We start from the raw sequence: 14,325 nt of genomic DNA, 5'->3' as shown, positions 1-14,325 counted from the left end.
GAGGTTTCTCAACACAAAGTTAGTGTAGTGAGGAGGTTGTACATTTTGTTTTTACGTATATTATGCCATTATTTTGCATTATGTGCAATGTATTTGTTTATTTGAATGAGAATCAAATAATTTATTTACTATTAAAAACAACTGTTAGCTGTGTATAACTTTATAATCATTATGAATAAAAGGGTGTGAGAAAAGAAACAGAAAAAGAAAAGAACCATCGCAGTAACCCAAAGACAATTCGGCTTTATTTCTCCATATAGATTTGACTGTACACAACTCATACCATTGGACAGAAGGCATATAGGACTAAATTCAGTGCTCTTTTTTTCAAAGATCCATAGCAATAAATAATGCTCATGAGACAAGACTGTCGACACCTTTTGAGACTTTACAAAATTTACAGCCATTAAGACAAAAAAAAAAAAAAAAAAATTCTGAATGGATATTTTTCTTTCTTTTTTTTTCCATGTTGCTTTTTGTTAGCTTATGTTCACTCTTTCAGCAGCGTCATCTTTACTCAGTCACCATTATGCGAGTCCAAATTTTGCAATAACAAAATTGAAATTATTTTCCTCGTGATTACAATTGTGTCACCAGTTTTATAGTTTTACATCAACACATACTCTTTCCCATAATCCAACTCTTCATAATACTGACATTGGTACCCATAACAGGAATAAATAACACAAAATCCTCATAGTTGTTGCTAAATGTGTTAAATAAGAAATTTTCCCTTTCACATTTTTTGCTTGATAATAATTGGTCAGGCCATACTTGTGTCTGTGTAATGGCCCAATCACATATTCTGATAAAAAAAATTCCACTGCTGTCATCTGCTCTGAAATAAATGACATTCTAATGCATGTATGATATTTATTTTTGCTCATGGAGCAATAACTAAGAATAGCAATGGAAAAGTATTTTGATGGTTATACCAACCTTGTAAATAGTGATTATAAATAATAATTAAATAGTGACGGAAATAAATATGAGCTTTTATTTTAAACTTTTAACCAGCTTGTTTTGTTTCGTTGCTTATCCAGGATGCCTGAATTTAACGGAAAAGTGTTGAACAGACAGGGACCATTGACACAGAGATTTTTTGAAAATTCAGAGCAGTGCATGCGGATTCGTCCTTATTAAAAATAATCTTTATCTATTCTTCAGACCTAATGTGAAGGGCCACCTCTAGTAGAGCCGTTTTAGAAAGTTTCAACTATTAAAATCCCAAACCCTTGTAAGTAGGAAAGATACACTTGTGCCACTTGTTTAAATATCTCTCCTTGCTCGGTGCACTCCTCTCTTTACCGTATTCAGCCTGCCGTGTGCAGTCGAGGAGGAACATAAAGTGCGTCGCCATTTTGAACGTGGGCGGTTCTCTTCCTCATTCGGAAACATGCATGGGCCCTCTTGTTCTCAGAAAGTGGTGGATCGTGATTGTTTTTCCGGGGTGGTCTGGGGTTTGAACGCCATTCTCAGCCGCACGCCATTTCATGCTGGAAATCGTCCAATCCAGTTTTGAGAACAATGAAAAAATACGAGTTACAAAATTATGATACAGCGCAGACATTCCACGACGGGTTGCTTGTATCAGCACGCCAATCAGCAAGGTTGAAGTAGCTGCCATTGTAGGCCTACCAAACACCCTTGCCACATAAACATTTCGCCACAGTTCTGGGAAAGATGTCTATAAAATCTTCAAACGTCTTTGTTCATAGTACCGCACTTTCCATTTTGACATTTGACCTCAGAACTGGGAGTGGTCCATTTCATCGAGCCATGAGGCAGGGCTGGTGGGGAAGTCTGGGTAGCCCGTGCTACTTCCTGTCGACAGGTCAGAGGTGGGTCCTCCAGCCATTGCTCTCAGAGCTTGACCTACATTGGGCTGACCGCCCTGACCCATGATGCCGTCCATGCTGAAGCCTAAGTTGTTGAGCAGCGGGGTGTGGCCAGGGAGGGAAGTGATGGACGAGGGCGACTGTGGCAGGCCGTAGGGACTTCCTGCCCGCAGGTCATGGTAAGGCTGCCCGCCCCCCTCCAGAGAGAAGCTCCCGTTGAGCATGTTGCCGTTCGAGACGTCTCCGATGCTTCCGTACAAGCTGTTGGCGTGACCCAGGTCTGACAGGATCTGGTCTTCTGTTAGAAAGAGCACACAGCATCACTTTTAAGACTGTTCTCACAAAATGGACCTTCAATATTATTCAAAAGTTTGGGGTCAGAATAAATGAAAACCTTTATGTGCATTAAAGGGATAGTTCACCCAAATATAAAAAAGTTTTGTCATTACTTACCCTCAAGTTGTTCCAAACCTGAATGAGTTTCTTTCTTCTGTTAAACACAGAAGAAGATATTTTAAAGAATATTGGTTACCAGACAGTTGATGGTAGCCATTGACTTCCATAGTAGGAAGTCGAAAAACACTATGGAAGTCAATGGGTGCCGTCAACTGTCTGGTTAACAACATTCTTTAATATATCTTCTTAAAGAAACTCATTCAGGTTTGGTGAGTAAATGACACATTTTTTATTTTTGGGTGAATATCTCTTTAGATTGATCTAAAGTGACAGCAAAGACATTTATAATGTTACAAAATATTTCCATTTCAAAAAACTGCTGTTCTGAACTTTCTTTTTAAAGAATCCTGCATACAGCTTTGCCATCATAGGAATAAATTAAATTTTAAAATATATGGTTACACTTTACAATAAGGTTTCATTAGTTAACATTAGTTAACTACATTAGTTAACACGAACTGCACTTCTACAGCATTTATTAATCTTTGTTAATGTTAATTTCAACATTTACTAATACATTATTAAAATCAAAGGTTGTATTTGTTAACAACAAATACAGTAACAAATGAATTGCTCATGGTTAGTTCATGTTAGTTAATACATTAAAACAAATTAAGCCTTATTGTAAAGTGTTACCAAATATATTAAAAATAGAAAACAGTTTCACAATATTACTGTATTTTTCATCAAATTTGATGAAGATGAAGGCATCTTACTGAACCTAAGCTTTTGAACAGTGTATTGAAACTCTTACACATAGAAGAATAATTGCAGTTATGAGAAAGACCTCATAAATATCCCATTTAAAAAGGAGATTACATGCTTCTGGAAGTATCTGAGACGCGGTGAGCATTTGTGATTTACTCTCTGTACGCACAGGAGCGCAAACCAGTCTCTGTTCTTTCAATAACAACAAAGGCCCTGTGTGCTTCCTCTCTAATTGACTAAAAGCTTCACCAATTTTATAGAGTTTGTGCATCGCTGCTTTCGTTTCTCGTAAACACAGCCTCCCTTTGAAACCTGCTCGAGACTTTTATGAGTTCTCAAAACTGGCGGACAAAAATGAAATAATCATAAAAAAAAACACGTAGCAGAACCAAAAACCTCATTTGAATATTCCATCAAGTGGCGTATTTTAAAAATAAAAGGAAAAGGGGAATTAAGAAGGGAAATAAAAATGTTTTTGAAAAGAATACAAAGAGAAAGAGGCATCATGGGAGATGTAAGTAGTCTCACCTCTGAAACTAAGCTCACTATCGCTGAGTCCCGCGTCATCGGCTGAGCTCTCCTTCTCCGTCTTACTGGACCCTCGGTTGCGTTTGACACTTTTGTAGAACTGACCCCAGCGGTGCCGACCAGCGTCTTTCTTCAGCCGTTTCTCTTTTGCTCGTCTGTTTTGAAACCACACCTGTGGACCAAACAGCCTCAGTCAGGACTCAGACAGCCACACTTTGAAGCCTAATTTGAAAGGTTGTCCTGAGTCCTGGTCTCACCTGCACCACTCTCATGTCCAGGCCTGTTTCTGAGGACAGCTGCTCGCGCACATGTCGCGCTGGCTTAGGCGAGTTCTTGTAGGCGCTTTTGAGTGTCTCCAGCTGTTTGGCTGTAATGGTGGTCCGTGGACGTTTTGCTCCTGTCTCTGAATCATCTGTAACACACCAGTTTTAAAAATATGTTAAAAGTGTGTCTACCACTAAACAGAACTGAATTCTCTACCACCGTCTGCCATTGGCTGGTCGAACAGATTTCAAACTTTTCACTGTTCAAAAGTTTGAGATTAAGTTTTCGAATGTAAAAAAAAGACTCTCTTTTACTTATCAAAGCTGCACTTATTTGATAAAAAAAAACGAACTAATATTGTGAAATATTATTTCAATTAAAAATAACTATTTTCTATTTGAATATATTATATAATGACATCCCTGTGACGTCAAAGCTGAATTTCAATTTTTCAGCATCATTACTTCAGAAATCATTCTAATATGCTGATTTGCTGCTCAAGAAACATTTCTTATTATTATAATTATCAATGTTGAAAACAGCTGTGCTGCTTAATATTTTTTTTGTGTAAACCGTGATCATTTTATTAAGGATTCCTTGATGAATAGAAAAGTCAAAAGAATAGCATTTATTTCAAATATAAATCTTTTTTATTGAAAAAATTATAAATGTCTTTACATAACATATCCATTAAACAATAAAACTGTAAAGAAGAAGTTTAGAAGAAGTTCTAAATTATATGATGTTTTTTGTTATTTTTATATTTTTACTAAATGACATCATAACCAACATTTAACTGCACTGAAATAATTGTCGCAATGAAAACATGTGTAAAGGTTATTTTGAAATCGACATTAGCACGACTGAACTGAAGTCAAAGAAGTTAAGCATCAGGCAAAATGTCAGTAGCTCATCTACTGTGGGGTACAGAAGAGTTTGTGGGATGCTTTGAGTGGAAGTGCTCACACATGGCCAGTCGATACTCCCCTGAAACTGTCACACTGTGGCGGAAAAGGGAATAAATCTCCGCGGAGAATGGCATGCCAGTGCGAGTTATTGGGGCCCTACCGTAAAAGTGCATTGCATCACTTAATATAATCAATCAACAGCCCACAGAAATCTCCATAAATACAGCGTGAGGGGCTTTCAGAGGCAGATCCATGAGAGGTCAGATCACAGATAGACTTAATATGCCAGACACTGAGACCCTACTAGACTGTAGTTAATGGTGATTTTGTCTCCTTACTACCATCCTGTTGCCTCCTCTGATCTCTCAGTGTCTCTCTATGATTGTAAAAGAAGAAGTTAATTACACCATCTCCACTCCTGAACTTTGCTGTCAGAATGATTTCCAATTGAGACAATTTCCAATCCTGTGAGGTCGGCCGAGCCCGAGGCAAAAAATACTGTATATACCGCAGCCATGTAAAAGCATATCCAGTTCATAGCCAGTTCAGCAACTACCTACAATTCTGATGGATCTGTAGTAATGGACATAACTCATGTATATAAATAATAATAATAACATGTTATAATATGAATTAGTTAATTTTTTGCTATACCAAGAATCCATCGGGAAATTGGGAGATGAGCATTTTATCATAAAGCTCCTACGGACTGGAATAACCTCCCATTGTCACTGAAATCTATTACATCTTTACATTTATTTAAATCGGCACTATTTTCATATTTAAAGACACCATGTACATGTTTTAATTGAGGACTCTTTTTCTCAGCTTATATTGTAGTAAATCTTGGGCTCATTAGAATGCTGTAATGTCATGTGAACAGATTATTTAATTTTAATTTTTGTCAATGTAGACCATATAATTGATTGTATAATTTGGGGAGGTGGTGGGTCTTAGGGGGGAACATGCTGTGAATGATGTCCTGTTGAGTTTGGTCTTTATTTTTGTGCTGTCTTTCTTTTTACATGTGTTATTGTGTATTGTCATGTTTTGAGCATGTGTGGCTCTTGTTGTTATTGTCAATCAGTGATTGAAAGGACCCCCTTGAAAATGAGATCTCAAGGGACTATCCAAAATAAAAGAATAAAGAATGATATATTTAATATTATGCTTTTATTTTATTTTAAATAAATGCATGTAAAGTAATCTCATACATACATTTTAAGATTTAAATGTTTTATAAATATTCATGTTTAATCTCTGAGTCCAGACCTTAAATTCATTGAGAGTCTTTGGGATGTGCTGGAGGAGACTTTACAAGAGTGTTGGACTCTTGCATTGTCAATTCAAGATCTTGACCAAAAATGTATGCTCTTCTTGATGGAAATAAATGTTGTGGTGTTATCTATATACAGTCACACATGATAATTGTCCAAGTGACATAATGTCACAGTTCTGTGATGTTTTCTAGTGTTATCTGATTTGCCTTGCTTAGTTTAAAACATTTAAAACATTTATGATTTAAAAAAAATGTTAACACTCAGTCCCTTGGTAAGTAATGGTTAAGATTAGCACTTTATTTCTATCTATTCTATATCTATCCTGTCATTGTGTTAATCAATATAATTAATACATTTACTGAGGGTATTTCTGAAATTCTGATATAGTCATCTTATCCTTTAACTCAAGCATATTCATTTTTTAAAAAAATGATGAATTTTAAAATTTTAACAGCAGGAACCAATTGATGGTTCAAGAAGGCATGATTTACACTGATCTGAAGACAAGAGCTCACCATTTTGTTTGGCTGTTTCGTAGTCCTCCTTGCACACCAGCCTCCCGTCCTCCATGAGGTAGAACTCGTCCCCAGTGGCCAGCTGTCTGCTGCACATTACACAGGCGAAGCAGTGAAGGTGGTACACAAAGTCCTGAGCTTTCCGGACCACCTGTGTCGGGGGAATCCCCTGCTGGCACGATGCACATTTTGTCCCGAAACGCCTGAAAGTACACACACAATGTCAGGTAACACTTTACAATAAAGTCTCTTTGTAGGGATGTAACGATACCCTCATGTCACGATTCGGTACATATCACGATACTGAACTCACGATACGATATTATTGCAATACTATAAGACGGGTTAACAAAAAATGTACTGTTGATTAAAATGCTAAATTTGGTATTACATTGTATGTGTAAATGAATAGGCTTGGTAACCCAATGCATGGGACAATGGTGACACCAGAATAAAAATATTCATGATTCTGAAGCCAAAAACCAAGATTCTTGCACTCTGTCACTGGTAACTGGTAACATTTGGCTTTATTAGGACCCACAAATATTTCCCCATTGCATTATTATTATATTCAACATTATATATAGTACTTTAATGTAGTACTGACACTAAAACTCTGAAAACTTTTAATTTTTATTTTGGGTGAACTATCCATGATACATATTTTGGCATTTTTGTATTGCGATATATTGTGACACAATATATTGTTATACCTCTACTCATTTGTTAACATTAGTTAACATAAACCAACAAAGAGCAATATGTTTTACAGCATTTATTAATCTTTGTCCATGTAAGTTCTTAAAAATACAATTGTTCATTGTTTTGTTTGTTCACAGTGCATTAACCCTCATTTCTCAATTTCAGTCATTTTTAACCATTCAGGATGTGATGTGACACCCAAACCATCGTAGTTTATATTTTATTGAGAATTTTCCCAGCAGTTTTTGGTTATATTAGTGCCTTTAGTTTTTAGTTATAAAATAATACCTAAAATGAATGTTCCACATTTGGTTCCCAAAGAAAACAAAACAAAGGGAAAGCAAAACTCAGAATACACTATTTTGATGAGATAAAAGCAATGGGAATGATTATATATTATTGTTTTGAAGTAAAAAAAATTTGATTTGCATGCATCAGTTAAGTAATTTTAAGTAATGATTGTTGATTTGAAAAAAAAAAAAAATCCTGTATTTGAAGAATTTAAAACTGACATTAAAATGCATTTAAGAATATTTAAACCTTGAAAGCAATATAAACTATGCAGTTGTTTAAGAGGTGCAATGTTTTATATATAATCCTGGTTATACTGTATGTACTCTTGTTTGTACAATATGCTTAGTTCTAAACAATTAAAAAACGTTAACTTTTGATTTGAAAAATATTGGTAACATTTTATAATGAGGTTCATTAGTTAACATTATTTAATGTATTAACTAACATGAACTAACAATGATCAATACATTTGTTACTGTAGTTAAGTTAGTTAATAAACAATACAGCTGTTCATTGTTTGTTCATGTTAGTTCACAGTACATTAACTAATGTTAACAAATACAATGTATTAGTAAATGTTGAAATTAATATTAACTAAGATTAATAAATGCTGTAGAAGTATTGTTCATTCTTAGTTCATGTTAACTAAACTAATGTTAACTAATGAACCTAAAGTGTTACCCAAATATTTGATTAAATGCTGGAATTAACATTAATGAGATCATTAAATGCTGGCATTGTTAGTTCATGTTAACTAATAGTGAACTAATATTGACAAATGAAACCTTATTGTAAAGTGTTGCCGAAATTCATTTTATAATGTAAGCATCATTACATCTTGTATTCTTCTTCAATTTTTTAACTGTGGCTATTTGTATAAGTAATAACGGCAAAGTTACAAACGCTCAGAATACTATAGCGAGCATCTTTGTTTGTGCTGGTCATGTCCCTGGAGTTGACAAATGGTCTTGATCAATGTAGCAGAGGCAGTGAGATTCACAGGAGAGAGAGAGAGAGAGAGAGAGAGAGAGAGAGAGAGAGAGAGAGGCCACTTTAAACACACGCACAGAACGGCTCATAAAGCACTGAGTCAGAATAGGCTGTAAATCACAGTGTGAATACTGCTAAATAAACCCTCCTTTTACTTAACCAAGGTGAAGTTTTTGCAACATTAATGGGAAGGCTCGCCCCCCGCACGCCCGCCCCCCTCGCCTGTGAACCGCCAGCATTTCCTCCTCCATCCCCCCCTCTCCGTCCTCCTCAGCACCACGCCGGTCTTAACATTAAAATCCCTCCTTTTGTCCCCACGGGCTTGCTAATAAAGTTAGCCTCCACTCTGAGTCTTGCTAGCGTTTTAGGTCTCATTGAAGCCTGTGACATTAAAACCTCTCAAACATGATTTGGTAAAAGCCACTACTGATCCTGTTTTGGATAAAAGTCAAACTTAATTTCCTTCCTTAAAGCCAAGGGGGAAAATCCAATCGCAAAACAGAAGAAAAGAGGAAAGAAAAGGAAGGGAACAGAGGGATGTAGAGTAAAAAAATGCTAACTTGCTTTCTTAAGTTCTAATATAGCATTGGGAATTGAATTTGGGAACACGCAGTCTTTGCAGCTGAGTTCCAGCACACTGTGCTTCCTAACCTGACACAAGAAAAATGAAACACAGCACTTTATTAACAATGACAGAGAATCTATGTGCCAGCCTTTACTTGAACATAGAAGCACACCGACACACACTCACACACACCAGTGCCAAACTGCACTAAAGGATCTGATGTGAAGAGATATGACAAAACTGTTGGCCGACAGTCTAACTTGAAGCAGTTGGTACTGTCATTTCCAGTCCTTGATAATGAATGCAGCCAATATAGTGACTGAAACAACAGAAATTAAATAAATAAAATATCTCATCATATATAATCACATGATATATAATGATGTACAGCTAGAGGCTTGACTCCATTAACCACTTAAATTATGCATTTATTTCCATGAATAAAGGTTGACTATTTTTTAAGTTATTTGATGTCTATTTATGATATTTTGATAGATAGATAGATAGATAGACTCACTTAAAGAAATCCTCTTTGCAGTAGACATTCCCAGCGCGAGAGAAACACTTGTCTGCCAGGAGCGCGTGACAGTCGGCGCACTTGAGGCATTTTGAGTGCCAATGACGATCCAGCACCTTCAGAATAAACTTATCCAGGATGTGTTGACTGCAGCCTGCGCACTGGGGGATCTCTGGAGGAACACACACACGACACACGAGGGTCAAATATGCATACAGGAATGTTGAACTTTTTTAACACTATAAAAAAAAAAAAGAAGAAAAAAAAAGGGTAATACTTATTGGTCATTTAAAAAAGTTTCATTTTAAGTAATTAAAAAACAGGCTTACATTATATAATGGTGGAAAGGTCGTTAGGTATTGCACTTTCAAATAAGCAGAAATGACGTGAATATGGTTCATACTTTATGTATATTCACATAGGCTAATTAAAAACGCAACTGATCTGTAATGATCTATCGTATATATGATGATATATAATAATGATCGAAAATAATTGAAGTTATTATTTGAAGTGACATTAAAAAAAGATTTAGAATTGGTAGATCTTCTATGTGAAATCAAGTCGTTTTGACACCAAGCATTTTACCTTGTTCGATTGCATTATCAAGAAAATGATAACCTTCTGTTGTGAAAAATTATATTAAATAACATGGTGGGGAAAATACTGTTAAAACCTATTGATTGTAGTAAAATGTCATTAATATTTACTATTTTTGAACATGCAGTACAAATCAATAAAAACGCGACAAAAATGACATCACTGAAAATTACAACAATAGCCTATATAGGCTAATAGGCTAATAAGCTATAGGCTACTTCTAAAAATATAATTCTAATGGAATTACTATAATAAATACGACTTGAAGCCTAAATAAATTGATTAAACAAATACTAGTTAATATGAATAACTAGTTCATATATATATATATATATATATATTAGCCCTATAAGTGATTAACATACTACGTTGGAGATGATTGTGGCAGGAAATTTAGAGAACATTCCACGAGACAACCTAGGGACCGGTAAATGGTGGACAGGCGAGGAAAGATGTCCATTTGTTGGTAAATAATCAATATCTCTGAAGAAAACGGCCGAGGACATGAGGACATTGAGATTGAAATCATATAACTGCTTCATTGATTCTTTAACAGAGAGAGTCTGTCACTTCAATTACTGATGCTCAAGAACAAGTGATCGAACAAAACAAACACAAAACACTGACATTTAAAACCAAACAGGACATAAAAGTATAAATGAATAAATGCAGCTGATATTTGGTAAAGTAGGCTAGAGAAAATCCGTTCCAGCGTTCAGACAATACTCGGTATCATTTCTTCAAATCACAATATCATGACATTTAATGTCGATATTTGACCTTTGATGCTCTATTCCTTCTGTCGGCAAGTTCTCACACGTGCTGTTTAAATGGATTCAACCAGGCAGGATGTCCTGATATTACGACGCAAGAGGATAGTAGCCTAGTTTTAATAATATCAATTAAAGAATTTTGATCTCAGCAGGTGCTCAAATGCGTAATCACGTGAATGCTTTATGTCATTTAAACCCACGACAAATGTCTCAAAGTTCATCAAAATCGACCTCTACAGCAACCGTAGCCAATAATGTCACACTGACAGAGAACAGTGTTAGACACATACACACAAAACACCATCAGTAACGCACGACACTAAAATAATGCCGTGAACGTTAACTAAATAACAGAAATAGTAACATAAAAAGTAAATAGTAACATTTAAAAAAAAAACATTACTTTTTAAATAAAATACAAACAAATGTGATAGTTTGCGGATATGTGGGAAATTCCAAGAATTCCCATTTCCCATAAACTAACAGTCGTCATGCCTACTTTTTACTTAACACAATATTTTTCCAAAACAGTGTAATGCCTTATTAAATATACAGGCTATTTTTTCCCACTGTAAATTACAAGGTAATTTATACTTTAACTTCCATAAAAACTAGGTTTTACTATATTTTACAGTACTAAATATATGTAGGCCTATTGTATTTTGTAAACAAAATAATTGATCGTTTCTGGTAAGGTCATTTACAGTTAGCCAAATTAACAGTTTTTACTGTAGCATTTTACATGAATGTTCTGTTGGAATGTTCGGAGCGAGTAAAGCCTCGTGTGGTGCTGAAGGAACAGCTCCCGCCCGGCGCAGCTTCACTCACTCACCCGCCTTCAGCTTTTAACGCTCATTTACTCCAAGGATGTATTTGATTAGCCATTCAATTAAAAGATGGCTGCCATGGCAGGCCTTTCTTTTACATCAACGTGTGCATCTGAAATATTCCAATTATTCGTCCGATATTACTGGTTTAATTATTATAATTTTTCATTCTCTTTTAGATCTCGTTTTCTTGCAGGCTTCTGTTTTCTGTTTTAATTACCCATATGTTGTTTTAAAAGCACGCTGTTCATTAGAATAATATTTAGATCCATACCGCAAGAACAGATTATTCTTAAAATAATCCTCACTTAATCCATCATTTATTCGCCAAGGGAGGCTGAGTAGCAGTATCTTTTAATCTTCTATCATTTAATGAAATTAGGCATTCGCCTGCACTGACAGACCTATATATCGCACACTTAACCTTTGGCCATTCTTTTGGCCAAAAAACACAAGTGGTTCGTTTTCCAGCATTTTCTTCTGTGTTCACTCAGTTAAATGCCCATTATTATTTTATTACGCACGGATCTAGTGACTAAAATGATGCGCTCTCTTCTTTACCATAGACAATTGCATAAAACAAGTCTGGCCCAAACAAGATGAGGTCCATCTGTACATTTCTGAAGCTCGCCTGTGAATAATTAGGTCAGCAATTTATCCAATTCAAACTCCATCTTGATTGTTAGATCAGATTATATAGGCCTAACACAGATTAATTTGCGACTGATAAAGACCAGATGCGAAGATAATATGAAATGCCATTTTTAATATAGAATGTTCATGTACTGAATCTAGATGGTCTTATAATCTCTATTTTATTTAAACAAATAACATGAAATGCACTCTGCTCCATTTAACCTCTGCATTATAGAGAAATCGGCTTAAATTATTTTTCAATCCGTCTCATTGTATCGTTTCTTGAACCTTTTGGACCGCTGTCCCCAACCACAACAACTTATTAAGAGGTGCAATATATATAGAACATGTAGCCTAATATTCTGTGCGATCTAAAATTTGTCTAAACAATATGCAGTGCAGGCTGGGTTTAATTTTTCTTTTATATTGTAAGATTATAAAGCATTGCATTTACACAAGAAACATTTGTATGCGTTACAGAGCTCAGTTATGAACAGATTCAAGAAGAACGTTTATCAGCTATCATCATAAAATAATATTTGGGATCTAATGCTCGAGATTAAATGAGAATTTATGATTAACAAGTTAAAGCTATTTACACTTAAAAGTCGTCAGGTTTAATTGTACCACCCAGTTAGTCCCGGTGGCTCACTTATGATTCCCCAGTGGAGTTTAATTAAAAGCTACATGTTATTCCACAGTGGTGGCCTGCAGACGCCCGGAGGAGGCCTGCCAATTCTCTGATTAACTAATCAATATAAGCAGAAGAAAAATCCCTTACGTTGCAGTGGCACTCCGAGGATGTCCGGCAGACCCTTCACCGCGCTCTCGCCGGGCAACACAGCCGCACTTTGCATCATTTTCATCCAGTCTGATAAAACGCGCACATGCACACGCTCGCGGAGGTCTGAGAATCTCAGAGGTGCATTAAATAATTGTTCTCCCCGGATAGTGTCCTTTTACAGTCCTCGCTCCTGTGGTTATCCTCGTGAAATAGTCGGGCGCTCGCGCGTGAGTTCGGGCTCGTGCGTTCTTTCGCTGTGTGTCACACAAACCGCTTGATTCATTCACACTGCAGGGGCGGCCCTGACGTCACTCCCCCGGGGGGCCAATGGGAGGCGTGGACGGGCGCAAGAGAGGCGGGAACTTGTGCGGCTCGCGCTCTCAGGTAAGTAGAAAAAGCGATAAGGAAGTGATGACGATAAATACAGGGCCGCTACCTAAAAGTGTTTTTAAACCCTTTTGAGACCTGTCAGGGGTGAGTCAAGCAAGTCACGTAAATATTAGATCTACGTGAATATTTAAAACGTGGTTTATTTCAGGGTTGCTATTTAGTGGATGTCTAGGAATATGCAATCGCCTCGAGTAGCCTACGTGTATGGGGGTGTTCTGGAATGTGTGGAATTAGACATTACCTAGCTAGAATGTAAATAATATTCATAATAAAAAAGAAGTAAAATGCTAAAGGCTAAACCCTGATTATTGGGTAGCCTACCTGTAAGTTACCTTATCATATAGGCTATTTATTTTTTATTAAAGTTGTTAAATATTTTAAAAGGTAATAGCATAGCTTACATTTTGACTGATATATTGTAAAAAAATGTATGAATTACAATTATGAATTAGGCTATTCTCTCTCCGTTCTGAGAACATGTAAACAAGGCAGGGCAATATGTAAGCTAAAATAAAATAAAAATACAGCACATTCTGTTCATGTTCAGCACGCTGTTACATTAGTTTACATTTTATTTAAAAGTTACTTTCTGTCTTTTATTACAGCTATATTAAATAGCTCTCATTATTTTGTCCTGTTGACCTGACGAGTTCATAGGACAAAAACACTCAATAGTGCCTGGGAAACGTTTGCTAAAAATACAAACTCAAGAGAGCTTTTACGTTGTTTATCAGCCGTCTCGACACAGTC

The 14,325-nt window shown here is 36.0% G+C and overlaps 1 protein-coding gene across 1 annotated transcript; it reads right to left on the bottom strand.

Moving 5' to 3' along the window:
- Positions 1 to 230: 230 nt before the first annotated feature.
- On the bottom strand, positions 231 to 13,448 carry lhx4 (LIM homeobox 4). Its single transcript, XM_084389458.1, has 6 exons — positions 13,183 to 13,448; positions 9,566 to 9,737; positions 6,498 to 6,700; positions 3,788 to 3,942; positions 3,531 to 3,702; positions 231 to 2,136 (listed from the first exon to the last, which is right to left on the bottom strand). Exons 1-6 carry the CDS (start codon positions 13,265 to 13,267, stop codon positions 1,748 to 1,750), a joined length of 1,176 nt encoding a protein of 391 aa, XP_084245584.1. The 5' UTR covers positions 13,268 to 13,448; the 3' UTR covers positions 231 to 1,747.
- Between the last annotated feature and the right edge of the window lie 877 nt (positions 13,449 to 14,325).

The sequence above is a fragment of the Rutilus rutilus genome, assembly GCF_951802725.1.
Source record: "Rutilus rutilus genome assembly, chromosome: 19".
In the NCBI taxonomy this organism is placed as follows: Eukaryota; Metazoa; Chordata; class Actinopteri; order Cypriniformes; family Leuciscidae; genus Rutilus; species Rutilus rutilus.
Note: the sequence above shows the minus strand (reverse complement) of the source record. Positions and strands in the feature narration are given on the sequence as shown.

Excerpts from the sequence above, each read along its gene's own strand:
- lhx4 (XM_084389458.1), bottom strand. The coding sequence starts at position 13,267 with ATGAAAATGATGCAAAGTGCGGCTGTGTTGCCCGGCGAGAGCGCGGTG. Across the intron at positions 6,701-9,565 it reads TGCAAAGAGGATTTCTTTAA|GCGTTTCGGGACAAAATGTG; the intron begins GTGAGTCTATCT and ends GTGTACTTTCAG. Across the intron at positions 2,137-3,530 it reads TAGTGAGCTTAGTTTCAGAG|AAGACCAGATCCTGTCAGAC; the intron begins GTGAGACTACTT and ends TCTTTCTAACAG.